General features: G+C 49.1%; 1 protein-coding gene across 1 annotated transcript; it reads right to left on the minus strand.

Annotated features, from left to right (window-relative positions):
* Window positions 1–1,740: 1,740 nt before the first annotated feature.
* On the minus strand, window positions 1,741–6,944 carry LOC310837573 (uncharacterized protein). The gene is made up of 3 exons (XM_083724388.1): window positions 6,200–6,944; window positions 4,510–4,636; window positions 1,741–3,448 (listed from the first exon to the last, which is right to left on the minus strand). The coding sequence occupies exons 1-3, from the start codon at window positions 6,923–6,925 to the stop codon at window positions 2,631–2,633; spliced, it is 1,671 nt and encodes a 556-aa protein (XP_083580514.1). The 5' UTR covers window positions 6,926–6,944; the 3' UTR covers window positions 1,741–2,630.
* Between the last annotated feature and the right edge of the window lie 10,759 nt (window positions 6,945–17,703).

The following is a 17,703-nucleotide window of genomic DNA, read 5'->3' on the forward strand; positions in this document are numbered from 1 at the left end:
AAGCTCCGCTTGCTATATTAGAAGGTTAGAGCAGCTCAAAGTGGATCAGGCCATTGGCCTGTTCTCTAGCATCCTGTTCTCAGTACTTCTTCACACAGCACATGGTTAAACAATGGAACTCCCTGCCACTGGAGGCAGTCATGGTCACCAACTTGAATAGCTTTAAGAGGATTGGACAAATCCACAGAGGAGGAGGCTGGCAATAGCTACCATAGCTATGTTGTACTTCCTCTGTCGGAGGCAGTATACTTCTGAATACCACTAGCTGGGAACCACAGGAGGGGGAAAGTATCCTCTTGTGGTCAGATCCTGCTTGTGGATTTCCCACAGGCACCTGGTCAGCCACTGTGAGATAAGGAAGCTGGACCAGATGGGCTGGATCTAGCATGTCTCTTATGATGTTATTATATACAAGAGCTACACACACTGCCCCTTTAAAAACGTTGCCTCAGAACTTTCTACACTGTATGATACCCCAACAAAACTTGGAACCAACCAGTTAACAGCAACAGTTTAATCCCTTTTTTGCAAAAGAAATTTATTTATTGAAATGTTTATGGGGAAATGCATGCAGTACATAGTATGTAATTCTTAGTCCTCTGCCCCTATATGTTATTGTCTGCTGTTTTACCCTTTCTTTCCCTTTCCCTCCTCTCTGTCCCACAACCAATATCCACCTGAGTCTTTTTATGTGAAAATCTCTCGTGTGTGTGTGTGTCTGTGTGTGTGTTCTTGACTCTCGACACACCACCTGTTTGTAAAGCCGATTCTAGCTAATAATCCAGGATGATGAGTTTAGGTTTCCTCAGTGGAAGCTTAAAGGCTCCAGACCCTTCTCTTGATCGCTGGGCATCTCCCTCCGGCTTTTGGAATGGGACACCCTTCAGAGCAAGGAGAACAGGAGGGGAACCAAGAAACAGCTGTAAGCTGCTTTGAATCTGAATACAGTCGTACCTTGGATCTCGAACGCCTTGGCTCCTGAACAAATCGGCTCCCGGACGATCGAAACCCAGAAGTGAGTGTGTGGCGTTTGCCTGCAAGGTGGGTCATAAGGAAAGGGTTAAATGAGTGTGTAGTGATTGGCCAGTGGGAACCCAAGGGGAGGAGTTAGAGTTAGAGTTGGAGTTGTGTGAAAAGTCAGTTGAGAGTTGGGAGTTGGAGAAGGAAGAGGGAGGTTAAGTCTGTGGGTTGGTCGAGTTGTGTTGTGAGAGAGCGAGAGGAACTGTTAAGTGGAGTCAGATAGATAGTTGGGATAATCAGTTTGAAGTTGTTAGTTGTTCATGCCTATAAAATAAACTTGATTATTTTGTTCATGTTAACAACTGTCTGGACTCCGTGTGTACCCGAGAGAAACGGGTTGGTGGCACAGGGATCAATAGACCGCCAAACGTCCGGGGACCCTGTGTGATCGCCACAGAGTGTCCCGGTTTTCTAAGGATTTTTGGAAAACTGGTTCTCTTAACTCTTTCTGCTAAGGTCACGCTGACTATATATACAGGCCAGAAGGATCCTGGGTTTTACTTTCTATCTCTCTGTGTTCTGTTCTGTATGCTCTGGTGTTAAGGTTCAGTCTTATTATAAGTTTGTAAGTTTTATTGTAAGCGCTGCAACTGGATTCTTATGGACTGTGCCAATCCTGAATGTGACCATTATGCTCAAAACAAAAAAAAATCCTTTTTTATTTTTTTTGTTTTGACTATGGCAGACCAACACGGCTACCTATCTGTAACTGGAACCATTATGCCCATTTGCCTTCAGCAGCAAGTAAAGATCTGCTGGATGAAGTACAATTGCCTCTGGTCTGTTTTTTGGAAACTCTGCATCACGTTTAAGTTTTTTCCTCTCCAGAAGAGGCGACAAATTCTGCCCCCTTACCCACTATAGAGCGGTTAACAAAAGGGAGTTTATTTTCAGCCCCAGACCCATTTAAAGGATGCCTGTTCCAAAGACAGAAGCTGCAGAGCATCCCTCTGCCATGTTCTCTCGTCTTCCGAACAGAAAGCCCCCAAAAGAAGAAGAAGAAGAGTTTGGATTTGATATCCCACTTTATCACTACCCTAAAGGTAAAAGTAAAGGGACCCCTGACCATTAGGTCCAGTCGTGGCCGACTCTGGGGTTGCGGCGCTCATCTCGCTTTATTAGCAGAGGGAGCCGGCGTACAGCTTCTGGGTCATGTGGCCAGCATGACTAAGCCGCTTCTGGTGAACCAGAGGAGCGCATGGAAACACCGTTTACCTTCCTGCCGGAGCGGTACCAATTTATCTACTTGCACTTTGAACTGCTTTCGACGTGCTTTTGAACTGCTAGGTTAGCAGAAGCTTGGGACAGAGCAATGGGAGCTCACCCCGTCATGGTGATTCGAACCACCAACCTTCTGATCGACAAGTCCTAGGCTCTCAAAGCGGCTCACAATCTCCTTTCCCTTCCCCCTCACAACAAACACTCTGTGAGGTGAGTGAGGCTGAGAGACTTCAGAGAAGTGTGACTAGCCCAAGGTCACCCAGCAGCTGTATGTGGAGGAGCGGAGACGCGAACCCGGTTCCCCAGATTACGAGTCCACCGCTCTTAACCACGACACCACACTGGCTCTCACTGGCTTCCCACCCGTCCCGGGGGGAAAGACAGGAGGGTCAGGTGCCTGCCTTGTCTTCGCTGTGTACGCTCTGGTGCCTGGCGAGGTGCGCTTTGCGGATGAAGTCCCTCCCGCACTCGGCGCACTTGTAAGGTTTCACGCCGGTGTGGATCCTCTTGTGGTTGATGAGCCCTGATCCCGAGTGGAACCTACTCCCACACTGTGAGCACTTGTAGGGTTTCTCCCCCGTGTGGGTCCTCTCGTGGACGGTCAGCAGCGAGTTCCGGCTGAAGCACTTCCCGCAGGTGGGGCACTTAAAGGGCTTCTCCCCCGTGTGGCTCCTGCAGTGCACCAGCAGGTGGGAGCTCTGGCTGAAGGTCTTCCCGCAGAAGGAGCACTTGTAGGGCTTCTCGCCCGCATGGCTCCGCTGGTGGTAGATGAGGCCCTGGCGCGAGTGGAAACTGCTCCCGCACTGGGTGCACTTGTACGGCTTCTCCACATCGTGGGTCCTCTGGTGGAAGAGAAGGTGCGAGCTCTGGCCAAAGGTTTTCCCGCAGGTGGAGCATCGGTGGTAGGGCCTCTCCGGAGCATTTTCACCCGAGTGCTGTCCAAAGTCCTCCCCACTCACCTTCTGCGTCTGGGGCGGTGGGCCTTTGACGAGGATCTTTCCATTTGCCGCGGGGGAAACAGACACCACCGATCTGTTCCGGACGTGGTTCCCCTGTGGGGTTTTGGGTCTGAGTTCCTTCGGGGCAGTTTGCCCCTGCTCAGGACCCCGGGGACTGCAATCAATGGACCTCCTTTGGGGTGCCCGATGCAACTCCACTGGCTTGGGCGTTGCCTGCAGATCGTTGTGCTTGATCGTTTGCCTGTAATCTGTTGGAATCAAGAGAAAGAATTAGAATGTAAGATTAGCCTGAGGGATCAAGCCAGCGAACCTGTCAAAGAGCGAGTCCGCAGTAAATCACACCACTCAAAGTTGGAGTCAACGGTTTGTTTGCATTTTTTGACAAAGTAATAATCATAAATAAATAGGAATAACAATGTGCACCCCACCCCCAAGACCATTCCATTGTAATTATCCAACCTCCCAAAATTTCAACTCCTCTTGCGATGGTTTGACTCCTTTCCGTTCCTCCCCCATCGTTCTACCCGGACACTGAGGTCCAGCATCGAGGGCCTTCTGGCGGTTCCCTCACTGCAAGAAGCCAATTTACAGGGAACCAGGCAGAGGGTCTTCTCGGTAGTGGCACCTTCCCTGTGGAATGCCCTCTCACCAGATGTCAAAGAGAACACCAACTATGAGACTTTTAGAAGACATCTGAAGGCAGCCTTGTTTAGGGAAGCTTTTAATGTTTGATGCACTACTGCATTTTAATATTTTGTTGAAAGCCGCCCAGAGTGGCTGGGGAAGCATAGGCAGATAGGTGGGGTATAAATAATAAATTATTATTATTATATTATTAACAGTACAAATTCTACAAACACCTTCCATATCTCCTCGAAATAATTTCTCCTGTTTATTCCCCATCTTACCTTAATGGCACATGTTAATTTATCGTTAATAGCTATATCCCACACCTCTTTATACCATTCTTCCATTTTGTATTCTGCTTGCCCCTTCCACTTCCTAGCTACAATAATTTGTGCAGCTGTCAAAAAATAAATAAATTGTGAGCAAGTCCTTCATGGCCTGCGAACCTTCCACCCCCTTCGTAAATTGATAATAATGCCACCTCTGGACTTTGGGTCAGCTTTAACCCAGTGATTTCTGTTACCTCTGTTATTTCTGTTAACTTTATTAGTGTCAGGTCTAATGAGCTCAGCAGCTCATCCCTGGTAGGTTCTTTAGATGTGATTCCTGTACTGCAGCAGGTTGGACTCGATGACCCCTTGAAATCCCTTCTGATGCTACAATTCTGTGATTTTGTGCTTACTCAGCAGGCTGTCACCACAGTCATTCTCCTCCTTTGCTTCTCTGCGTGGCTGCGTCTGGGCTGGAAGCACAGAGGTTCGCTCTGTTCCTAAGAAACCAACAGCACCCTCCTCACCTGGCAGAAGCTCCTGAAACAAGAAACATGAATCAATTTTAGCCTAATAATAATAATAATAATAATTTATTATTTGTACCCCACCCATTTGGCTGGGTTTCCCCCAGCCACTCTGGGCGGCTTCCAACAAAGATTAAAAATACATCAAAATGTCACACATTAAAAACTTCCCTGAACAGGGCTACCTTCAGATGTTTTCTAAATGTCAGGTAGTTGTTTATCTCCTTGAAGGAGGGTGTTCCACAGGGCGGGCGCCACTACTGAGAAAGCCCTCTGCCTGGTTCCCTGTAACCTCACTTCTTGCAGTGAGGGAGCCACCAGAAGGGCCTCAGCACTGGGCCGAAGCCTGCAAATTCCTGGCTGGACCTAACTCGCAATGCTTTAGTGAAAATAAGGACACAGGAACAGCCCGCTGGATCAGGACAATGCCCATCAAGTCCAGCATCCTGTTTGGGCTGGATGTTCATCAGTATGCAGATGATAGCCAGCTCTACCTCTTCTTTAAATCAGAACCAGTGAAGGCAATGAAAGTCCTCTGTGAGTGTCTGGAGGTGGTTGGAGGATGGACGGCGGCTAACAGATTGAGGTTGAATCCTGGCAAGACAGGGGTACTGTTTTGGTAGGACAGGGGGCAGGCAGGTGTGGAGGACCCCCTGGGCCTGAATGGGGTAACTATGCCCCTGAAAGACCAGGAGCACAGACTAGGAGTCATTTTGGACACACAGCTGTGCATGGAGGCACAGGTCAATTCTGTGCCCAGGGCAGCTGTCTACCAGCTCTATCTGGTACGCAGGCTAAGACCCTACCCACCCACAGACTGTCTCGCCAGAGTGGTGCATGCTCTGGTTATCTCCCGCTTGGACTACTGCTATGCGCTCTACGTGGGGCTACCTTTGAAGGTGACCCAGAAACTGCAACTAATCCAGAATGCGGCGACTGGGGACTGGGAGCCACCGGGACCATATAACACCGGTCCTGAAAGACCTACATTGGCTCCCAGTACGTTTCCGAGCACAATTCAAAGTGTTGGTGCTGACCCAGTATACCTGAAGGAGCATCTCCACCCCCATTGTTCTGCCCAGACACTGAGGTCCAGCTCCAAGGGCCTTCTGGCGATTCCCTCCCTGCGAGAAGTGAGGTTACAGGGAACCAGGCAGAGGGCCTTCTCAGTAGTGGCACCTGCCCTGTGGAATGTCCTCCCATCAGATGTCAAGGAAATAAAAAACTACTAGACTTTTAGAAGACATCTGAAGGCAGCCCTGTTTAGGGAACTTTTTAATGTTTAATTTTTTAAAAAATTTCTTTTTATTGTTAATGTTTAATGTTTTATTGTGCTTTTAATATTCTGTTGGGAGCCGCCCAGAAAGGCTGGGGAGACCTGGCCAGATGGGCAGGGTATAAGTAATAAATTATTATACTATGATTATTTGTCACCCCAGCCAGACAATAAACACTCAAGGAAGGTCTGAAGCAGAGCTGGTTAGGGGTGTAGCCTGGGAAGTGTCCTGTGCGGGGCTGGGGGATGCATTAGGCCCACTGCACCTGAGGTTCCTCCACCTGGATTAGATCTCCTCACCTTCTGCTGTTCCCATCTCTCTGTCTCCTTCTGCCTCCGTAGAAAATCCTCCGCCAGGGCCACTGCCTGGGAACAGCTGTCTGGGCCGCATTCCCTGACCCAGCTCTGGATCTCCGATGGCAGGATGGTCAGGAACTGCTCCAGGATCAGCAGCTCCAGGATCTGCTCCTTGGTGTGCCTCTCCACTTTCAGCCAGCGGTGGCAGAGCTCCTGGAGGTGGCTATAGGCCCCTTTCGGACCATCAGCCTCCTGGTAGCAGAAGCGCCGGAAGTGCTGGCGCTGCTTCTCCCTGCTAATGGCATCCCTGCGCAAGATGGCCGCCTTCACTTTCCCATAATCCTCTCTGTCTCTGGCCTCCAAGCTGCCAAAAGCCCATTTGGCCTGTCCGCTGAGGGCCGGCAGGAGTCGAACCACCCACTCCTCTTTGGGCCACTGGCAGGCTTTGGCCACTTGCTCAAAGGAGGCGAAGAAGGCCTGGGCGTTGTCCCAGGGGGTGGGCTCCTCTGGCCACTGTGGGACCCCCCACGCCGAGTGAGGAGACTCCACTTCCTTCAGGAACTGCTGCCACTGGGCTTCCCAGCACTGAAGGATCCCTTCCCTTGGCTCCTGTTTCACCTTTTGCTGAGAATGTGGTGTCCTCCTTGGGTATTTCTGGGTATTTTCTTGGGCATTTTCCCCAGATCCCTCTGACCGTTCCACCAGTCTGAGGCCTAGCGGGTCTTCCATCTGCAGGCTGTTGGCAATTCCTCCGAATATTTCCGTAGATGACCAGGAAAGGGGATTTCTTCTTCAGAGGCTGGGGGAGAGGAAGAAAGGAACACAAATAAACATTTGTTTCAAGATCATCATCAAACATTTTATGTCAGCTTGTTTTCTTTCTTATTTATTTATTTATTTATTTATTTATTTATTTATTTTATATCCCATCTTTTTCCTCCAAAGAGATCAAGGGGGCATAGATGTTTTGCTCCTTCCTCATATAAGGTTAGGGAAGTGGGTGGCACTGTGGGTTAAACCAAGGAGCCTAGGGCTTGCCGATCAGAAGGTCAGCGGTTCGAATCCCCGCGACAGGGTGAGCTCCCATTGCTCAGTCCCTGCTCCTGCCAACCTAGCAGTTTGAAAGCACCTCAAAGTGCAAGTAGATAAATAGGAACCGCTCCGGCGGGAAGGTAAACGGCGTTTCCGTGCTCTGCTCTGGTTCGCCAGAAGCGGCTTAGTCATGCTGGCCACATGACCCGGAAGCTGTATGCCGGCTCCCTAAGCCAATAAAGCGAGATGAGCGCCGCAACCCCAGAGTCAGCCACGACTGGACCTAATGGTCAGGGGTCCCTTTACCTTTACCTTTTACATATAAGGTTGGTTAAGCCGAGAGGCAGGCGACTGGCCCTCAAAGTCACATAGTCACGGCCAATCGGGGATTTGAACCAATGTCCCAGCTCCTGGCCTAGCCCTCTAACCACAAACGCCACACTGTGGCACGGATTTATGCTCTCGTTGAGAATGAGACCTGCGGGGTGAGGGTAACATAACCAAATGCCCCCCACCCGCCATGAGAGGATGGGGGAGTCCCTGCATCACACACAGAGCCTCAAAGCTTAGAAATCCACACACCTCAATAACAAAGCAAACACACATCTCAAATCTGCAACCCTTACAAAAAAAGAAGAAATGCCATTGCTACTGCTATTCTGGTTTATAACCTGAAGATGGAAACTCGGGTCACTGAACGTGCCCCCAACACCATATGGTGGCGACGGGAATATCTGCATGCGCAGGGCTGCCGTATTTCAAAAAGTGAAAATCCGGGCACAAAAGTTGTTGAGCTTTTTCTGTTTTCCTGGACAGTTCAGCAATTTTACACCCAGAGGGCAGAATACCAGCTATGCCTGAGAAATTCAAGACATATGGCAGTCCAATGCATGCAGGAATATCGGAAGAGGTTCCCTACTGTCAGACCCGCCCAACCAAGTACTGTGTACAATAATGGGCAAAGTCATTTCAGGCAGGGCACATTCCCAACCTTACCTGGGGGTGCCAAAGACATAGACAGACAGACAGACAGACAGACAGATGATAGATAGATAGATGATAGATAGATAGATAGATAGATCTCTGCACTGATATACTGCCCTCTCATAAAGCAATCACAGCTGTGTACAGCAAGATTACAACTGTAGTGGGAGATTTAATCAGGGAACTTCTGCATGCAAAGCCCCCCTTTTGCTGCAAATCACTCTGAGCATATCCCCTTTACATCTTACCCTTCGGTGACTGAGCCTGGGGTCTTATGTAAAGCTAATAACACATCAGGGAGGAGGTGGAGGCTAGAACCCTGAGCTGCTAGCTTTCTAGGTGCAAGGCATTACCGACCACTAGGAAGCATTCCATCGTGCAAGACCCACGTCAGTCAGCAGGAGAGAGTGTCTCAGGAACGCTGCAGCCCTGCCTGGGCTTCCCCACCTCTCACCTGCTGCACCTCCCTTTGCAGGTGCAATTTCTCCTCCCTCCCTACCCCCCTTTTGATCTGGTCTGCTCTCCTTCTCATCCCAGAATCGGGCTTCTCCTTCAGGAGCTCCAGCCCCAAAAACAAAACGAAGAGATTGTGTAATGATAACCTCACCTAAAGGCATAGCCCCACACCAAAAAAAAGAGAGAATCGGTTTCCGGGGGGAGGAGGAAAGAGAATGGAACAGGAAACGGGGCTTTCCAGTGTTTACATCCTGGGTTATGTTTTCACCACTTCCGTTTCCTCCTTTCTAGGAAGCTGGAGGGTCCTCCAAGGAACTCTCTCGTTTTAACTCCTCCATAGGCAGTGGGAAAATCCCTTTTTATACACAGGGATAGTGTTTCCTCTAGCACCTTCATTGTACAGTATAGCTTTCATCATAGGCTGAAGAAGCATCTTTTTATCCTGTACTCTGACACCTGAGATAAAAGGGTGTTCATTTCATTTTTTTTTAATTTAATTTTATTTTACCCACCCTTTTCTTTTAATTGCAAACCCTTTTTCACTTATAATTGTGTTTTCGCATTGCTCTGTTTCTTTCCCTTGTGGCGAAGCATGGGTAAGGGTTAGAATGTAATAATAAAAATTTTAAAAGATAATGATGCTTTTTGTTAGGACCAATAAAAAGTTTTTTTTTCTGAGTAGGGAGCAAGTTTTCATATTCCACAAATCCTCCCTTGATCGAAGAAAGCGGATGGATGGAGAAAGGTTTCCCCCCCCTCTCTCTTAACGTGAGAACCTGTGGACATCAAAGGAAGCTGAATTTTGGAAGATTCGGGATAGGCCAAAGGAACAGTCTTCTTTCCAGGACAGCAGAGCAAAACTGATTATGGAACTTTCTGCCACAGGAGGCGAAAGAAAATGCTTCTTCACACAGTGAATAATTACATGAGACACGTTCCCAAACATGGCTTTAAAAGATTGGTCTTGGAGGTTGAGGCCATCAATGGCTTCTAGCCATGGTCAAGAGGCCGTAATGCTTTTCAATTCTGGGAGCTGCAAGAGGGGAGAAAATGGTACTTTTCTCGGGTCCTACTTGCATGTTCCCCATGGGCACTGTTGTAAAATTTAAGTTGCACACAGAGGAAAATGCCTTGAGAGAAATGATACTTTATTTTAGCACACAGAACAATCCCAAAAAGCCACTTTGACTCTTCCAAAATGACCTCAAATATTCATATGCAGTTGGGGGAAGAAAATGGGGAGAACTTCCCCATTGTCTTTTCAGTTGCAAATCCCCGCTAAGTTTCTGTCAATAGATGTTAAGTTTGTAAGTAAAAAATTTAGATACTAAAGTATTTAGCATCTCGCCCAGGAAATCCATTTTCAGATATCCAGGCAGACAGGAGCGAAGCCTCATGCTCAAATTTCTGTGGGAGATGTATGATGTTTTTGGGGTGGTCTTGGGCTAAGGGGTGGGCAATTTCAAGTCTATATTTATTTGTTCGGGGTCTCTCCTACTTCCTTGCAAGGAGGGGAGGGAACTCTGTTGCAACAGAAAAATAAAGATCAGCCTTGCTTTTCACTGCCTCCTCCATCCATTCTTCTGAAATAAATAAATTCTTGTTGGAGACTTCAGAATCCAGACCAGAATGGAAAAATCCAGGCAGCAATATTTTTAAAATGAGTTTTATTGACTTTGGTTTATTTGTCAGACAAGCAAAGCAAAGTGGGTACATTCAGCAAAAATGAGAGAATGCCCCCGAACACCAGGGGCAGACAGTTTTTATCCCCTTAGGCAAAGCAAAGTTCAGCCCCTTCACCCACCCCCCTTAAACATTCCCCTTTATGCATATTCATTGAAGCTCAACCAATTAAAGAATTGATGGTGGCCCTTCGGTTCCAAGCTGCATTATCCACTAGGTGGCGCTGTAAGCTTATAATCCTCTTGACCTATTTCCAATTCCTTGTAAAACCACATTGGCCATCCGTATTCTCACCTTATTTTGTGGTGGGCTACATCTTTCCTGTTGTTCGCTCTATTCTCGGTGTGTTTACTGGAATTGGGTCAACGACTAGAGCAGGTGTGAAGTGCTCTGACCACATTTGCTGCATTTACAAAAATGCTGTGTGCAGGCAGAGGAGAGAAATAGCTTTTAGCTTTTAGCTTGCTTCTTATAAAATGGCTTCAGTCTATAAAATGGCTCCAGCCTGGCTCTCCAAAGTGGACCCAGGTGGACCCCTGGTCCTCACTCCTTCATTCCCCCCTTTCCATCACGAAAATGCCGACCGGTTACGGTTTCCATTTTCGTTTTGATGGATCTATAGGTCATAGAGAGCCAGGATATGGGAGAAGTGGTAGTCCACTCGTGGCATCTGTTGGGGCCAAGGTGCATACCAGACATTCTGACTTATTGGCAGAATGGGCTACCATTTCAGCCATTTGTAACTACCTCTTGCAGGGGTTATGGACGCCCCACTCAGTCATTAGACGGAAAAAGTTGGCATGGGAGGCCAGGGGACTCTTTCCCGCTTTGGCCAATACACAGGTAGGTTCTCTAACCAGATACGATATTGTTCATGCCAGCAAGAATACAGGAGCATCCAAAGAAATAGGGCAGTACGTACCACTCCTACCCACCAACCCCAATATTTCCATAGTTCCTCCCACCAATACTCGGGGGCCATTCCTAATATTCTTTTACCGCTGAAGGGCCCACTGATATTCGTATTCAATTATTCGCTGGGCCTCAGGGGTGACTCTCCACCTTATTTCTGAAGCTCCTACCACTTGGATCAACTTCCCAACTATTCCCGGTGGGTGGGGACCCCTGTGTTTTCCTGGGAGAGTACTATATCCAAAAGGGGCCCCTTCTTCCACGTAAATGATGTTGCACCCACAAGAATATATCCACCCCTGCAACGGCCTGACACACGGGGTGACTATATCAAGGGGTTCTGGGCCCAATACCAAAAGTCCTAGTGGTGCCTCTAAATTTGCTGGAGAGCAAGTTTCTACGTTGGGGACGCTGCCAGCTGGCGCCCCTCCCATCCAATTCTTCCGGAACTAGGTGCCCTGTCTGTCTACTGGGTGGCAACTCTTATGCAGCCACAGGAATACCCTGCCACATTCAAGGGTATTAGGTGTGGAGTTACCAGGCCCAGTAGTTCAGGTAGTATTCTGGGATTTTGGGAGGCTCGAGCCACCACGACAACCACAGGTGGGGCTGCAAAATTTACTGGCACTTGTTCAGCAATTTCAATGCACATCTGGTTCAGGCTCCCTCCCCTGCAACACCTGGAGTAAGATTTTGGCCTGGTTTATCAAATGGGGTTGGTACAGTGCTCTACCCTGCAACCAGCAGGCTATTCTCCCACAACCACAAGAGCGGGCTAGAACTCGATAGATTTCGACCGATCTTGCAGCTCCCCGGAGGAGCCACATCCAAGTGCGCTGGGCAATGCAGTGAATAAAGAGCCACAGTGGGAGAGTGGGATGCTGTACTGCAGCCGGCCTATTGAACCCTCGTTCTCAAGAGCCAACGAGTATGCCGTCTCTTACCACCGGCAAGACGAACCAGTCATAGCAGAGGTCAGCAGGCCAATAGGGTTGGTATGGCTCGGTAGGGTCAGGGCAATAAGACATAGAGCAAGTCAATAAAGAAAATAAGAGAGAAAAGAGAAAGTCTTTGTGACTGTCCTTGTGATGATTAGTCGCAGGATCTCGTTGCCCGTGGCCCAACGCTTTTCCTGGTAGCGTCAGACACAAGGTGATGATCAGCTTCAGAGGGTCAGCAGGATTTCTTTTGCAAGTCCAGACACCCTCCGACTTCTTGATGTACCCAGGGGATCACCTCGGCTACTTTCACTGCAGTTGGGGATGAGGGGGTCGCCAGATGCTGTCACCCAGTTGGAACACGTAGCGGAACTGCACGGTGTACGCTCGAGGGAATACCTGGAAAGGAAGCAAACACACACGACAAACACAGAGATTGCACTTGTCTCGGACGAAAGGGGGTGGCCTGCCATACAAAAGTTCAAAGGGTGATTGTCTCAGTCTCTTGGTTGGCGCACAGGACACAGTTTTGGGATGTAGCAGCAGTTAATTATAGCAGCAGTTAGTCAAGATAGGTTGGGGATGTAGAGTATTCTCCGAAGGTGTGCTTTAGCAGTTGGGCCTCCCAAATGGGTGGATTCGTGGTAATTCTTCACAATCACGCTGGCCAGATGCTGGGGCACCAAAAACACGGCTGTCTGGTCCTTCCTGGAGCGTTGCTCCTTCTTGGCTGGCCCACTGCTGTTCATCAAGGGTGTAATGCGGTTCCGCATCATCCAGAGTGAGTTCTGGGATTATTCTTTTGGCATAGCAGGCATTTCCTGGAAATCTGGGCTGCCAGTTGATAAAGGTTGGCTATATAGACATACTTCTCCAGCTGCTTGGTTGTGGCATCTGGCCCCATGTGGGTGGACTCATGGTATCTCTGAATTTATCTGCTGGGAAAGGGACTCTGGGATCTATCTTTGGACAATGTCAATTCCTGTGCATCTGCAGTGTCCCTTTCCTGCTTTGTATAGGCTGGTTTGTCAGCAGTGCTTAAGATCCCTTCTGGGACCACTGCTCCGATAACTGAGGCGGGGGCCGGTTCCCGGGCTGCTTCCTTGGCCACTCTGTCTGCCAATCGATTTCCTCTGGCCACTTCTCCTGGTCCAGTCTTGTGTCCATACCCTCAATGCAATCGTGCATCTGCTCCTCACCTTCTCCTACCGGCAACAGGGTAGCTGGGTTGAGGGCGGTGGTGCCCACTGGTGGAGGTTTCAGAGCTGCCTCACAAGCTGCATTATCTGCTTTCCGGTTGCCTCTAGTGACCATGTCCCGACCTCTGTCATGGCCTTTGCAGTACATTACAGCAATTTCTTCGGGAGCCCATACAGCTTCTAGTAACGTCTCAACTTCTGGACCGTATTTCAGAGCTTTCCCGGCTCTTTCCATAGGGTGCCATGCGCATGCAGGGTTAAGAAGGCATATTTAGAATCAATATAGATGTTAGCCTTGCATCCAGCTGCCAATTGCAGGGCAATGCCTTTCGCTGTTGGACTTCACCTCAGAGGACAAATAACTCTTGGAGACTTTGGCCTTCTCAGAACTCTTGGAACGGCTTGCCTGGCCTCAGCCTTTCTCCAACACACAGTCCATCATACAGATGCGGTGAACCGTAGAAACAACTTCCCAAAGCAGCCTCAGCCCCCTCTGGGCTTGGTACTCAGCCCCCTCTGGGCTTGGTACTCTTTCTGGGCATCCTCTAGGTCCCTCTGGGCTGGCTTCCACTGCAGCCTGACATGCCATCTTCAGTCCCTGTCACGCAACCCAGGGCTTCTCTAGAGCATCAGGCACGTCTGCTTCACAAGCCTCCACTGTGCCTGTAGACTTCTCAATGGGCTGGGCAAAGCCTGTTTCAGCCTGTGTACTTTCCCATAGCTGCTTTTCTGCCAGCCAGTAGTACATGCGTTTTGACCAGGCTTCCCAATTGGCTCCATGCAGCCTTTCACAGGGGTAACTCTCATGGCCTTGCTGTTGCTGAGCAGGCATCTTCCTCCCCCTTGGCCGCGGGTCTCTGAACGGCTACGGCGGACCCCTCGGATCCCTGGGCTGTGAGCCATTGCCGTGCCTAACACTGCTGCCTTTTCTTTCCTCCACTGCTTCTTCTCCCTCTTCTCAACATTTCCTCTTTGTTCAAACACCTTCTGTGCGGGTTGTCCCGAACTACACGAAGGGGGGGTCAGGACTGCTGCTCCTGCCTCTGCGGTGGACCTGGACTGGTTGGACCTGGACTGTTTTAGGTCCTTTCCCAAGGCTTTATCTCGACCCTTGCGATAAGTGTCTGCAGCTTCTCGATACATAGTGGTCGAACTTCTGTATTTGTTCATCCTTTTCCTCAATTCTTTAAGACTGGGGTATAATTCATCCAGGACCTGGTCACTGGGCTCTGCCTTGTGTACTTCTGGGCTGGCTGGCAGCCCCCCCCCTTTCCTGCTTCGGCTCCCGGGGCCGCATATCGGGGCGGGGGCGGAGCTTTGAGGATATGGGGCTGTCCCTGTCCTCCCAAGGGGGGCCACCACGGCACTTGGATCATATGGGGGTGGGGCCAGGACTTTTGCCTCGGATCCCTGGTAAATGGGCTTCTTGAGGCGTTTTCCTGCCTGTGCTCCTTTAATTATAGCCCTAAGGGCTATAATTAACCTCTAGAACTTCATCCATGTTCACAAACTCATCCAAGTTAAATGGAGAAAGCTCTTCTTCCTCTTTTGGTTTTATGCAGTTTTTTTTCTTTTGTTTGTTTGTTTTTTAACTTCTAATATTTCTTCCAACAGACACCTGCCACATGGCTGCTCACACCCTGTGTCAGCTTCAGGTGTCCGGCTTGTTTCTTCATCTCTTCATCTTTTTCTGTGGCAACTAACTTGTCAACTGTGGTGGCCACAAAGATGCAGGTCTTCTCTTGAGGCTCCTCTGCCTGAGCCTCAAACTAGGGGTCTGCTGCAGTGTTCTCTGAGACACACCTGAGCACTGAGCCATCCAGCTGGTGCCTGGTTAAGGACACCAATTAAATTGCCCTCCCTGTCTGTAACTGCTATAGATCTGAAAGCATTTCGTAGTTCCTAGCCATAGACCACCTCTCACTGGTCTTCAGAGAAGCTAGGGGGCTGCTGGTGGTTTCCCTGATATGTTCCAAACTGCCGCTGGTCACAGAGGTACCCAGCTCTTCCCTAACTAAGTTCTGGAATTTAGGTTGGCCTCCCTGGTCAAGTTGTAGTTACTATAGGGATCAAAACTATTGGAGGTCTGCAAGGCTCATGTGCTTCCCAGTTCAGTGCTGGGCTATGGAAAAACTAGGAGGCTTGCCTTACTACCAAAGCCACAGCTCAGCAGAGAACCCTCCAGCTTTGCCTGGCTGAACTCTTGCCTTCATTGAGGTCCAGAGATCTGAACGTTTTATATGCACTCTAGTTCTGTATACTAACTTGGATAACCTAAGGGATCTCTGGAGCGATCCCCTCCATCGCTCCCAAATCTGAATCTGAGTCTGAAACTCTTCTCTAAGTAGGTACTCAGCCTCAAAAGATACCCCTTGTTGCCCTGTCCCAGCTAGGGCCCCTATGTTTCTTCCCAGTTCACACAGAGTGCGCAAGCGTTCTGGCGTCATCACAACGCCATAGTCTCCGCTGAATCCTTTCTTGAAATTGTTCAGTATGCATTGCAGGGGAGTTACCGGACCTTTTGAGCCACTCCCTCCCATATTTAATATGGCCCTTGTGCAGCGTCCCCAAACACCAAACACACGCACATACAGTTCCCAATTTTCCTCGCCCAGTCGAGCTCGCGCTGCTGGGAAACGGAGTACTTATTGGTTCTACCCCAGGGGAATACCCTGGGGTTGCACACACACACGCACCAAGTGCCTCTTTCACTGGACGCTGTACCACACACTAGCCTCCCGGTTCCCCCCTTTTTCCTTTCTGCCTTCCTTTAAAATCCTTAAGTGTGGGTGGGTATCAGGAGCCAATCCTTCCCTTACTGCCACCAAACACGCTGGAGATGTGATCAAGATCTCCTTTCCCCTTTTAATTACAAGGGGGTCTTGCCTTCCTCTGTCCCCAGGGCCCTTTTTCCCATGTACTCACCCAGCCGGCTGGACTCTGTCCTGTCCTGTCAACCTCGGTCCTTCAATCCGTTGTCTCCTCTTGAGGGTACAGCAGAGGGTCAAATTGGCTTCGCCCTCCTCCGAAGAAAAGCCTCGGTGGCACCAGGATAAGCGGGGGCCTTGGCTCTCGGCTGTTCCCTGTCCAGAGAAGGACAAGGGAGCTGCCTTCTGGTCCTTTGAGGACTTAAGGTCCTTGATCCGAGTCACGCAGGCACCAGAAATGTTGGAGACTTCAGAATCCAGACCAGAATGGAAAAATCCAGGCAGCAATATTTTTAAAAGGAGTTTTATTGACTTTGGTTTATTTGTCAGACAAGCAAAGCAAAGTGGGTACATTCAGCAAAAATGAGAGAATGCCCCCGAACACCAGGGGCAGACAGTTTTTATCCCCTTAGGCAAAGCAAAGTTCAGCCCCTTCACCCACCCCCCTTAAACATTCCCCTTTATGCATATTCATTGAAGCTCAACCAATTAAAGAATTGATGGTGGCCCTTCGGTTCCAAGCTGCATTATCCACTAGGTGGCGCTGTAAGCTTATAATCCTCTTGACCTATTTCCAATTCCTTGTAAAACCACATTGGCCATCCGTATTCTCACCTTATTTTGTGGTGGGCTACATCTTTCCTGTTGTTCGCTCTATTCTCGGTGTGTTTACTGGAATTGGGTCAACGACTAGAGCAGGTGTGAAGTGCTCTGACCACATTTGCTGCATTTACAAAAATGCTGTGTGCAGGCAGAGGAGAGAAATAGCTTTTAGCTTTTAGCTTGCTTCTTATAAAATGGCTTCAGTCTATAAAATGGCTCCAGCCTGGCTCTCCAAAGTGGACCCAGGTGGACCCCTGGTCCTCACTCCTTCATTCTTATATATATAATAAATGTTCATAAATGTACCAAGCAAACACGTACATAAATATGTCAACCATATGTCTGAAGCAGTGCAGGAGGGCAGTCCTGGAGCCATTTTAGCTCCCAAACTGACCAAATGTTTACTCTGCAAGGTCAAAGGAAAATGGAAAAGCCTCCCCATTGTCTTTTCCTTCACAAAACCTGTCTTGAGGGTATATCTGTGTATGAATGGGGTAAGCCTGTGGCCTGGCTCAGGAACTGGGTATTTGTCACTACAAAAGACTGGCCAGGTTCCCCAGGGTAAGCATTAACAGGTAACCTGGCAGACAGGAGATAAACAACGACAGGAGATAAACAACGCACTTAGATTTCTGCTGTAGACCGCCCTTTCTGTGATGTATGTATGATGTTTCTGGGGGTGGTCTTGGACTCCAGGGTGGGCAATTTAAAGTGTCTATATAAGGGCGGGCACACCTGGGTTCTGGGTCCTCCTCCTTTCCTGCGGGTGAGGG

The sequence above is a fragment of the Podarcis gaigeae genome (genome assembly GCF_964106915.1).
Source record: "Podarcis gaigeae genome assembly, chromosome: 2".
In the NCBI taxonomy this organism is placed as follows: domain Eukaryota; kingdom Metazoa; phylum Chordata; class Lepidosauria; order Squamata; family Lacertidae; genus Podarcis; species Podarcis gaigeae.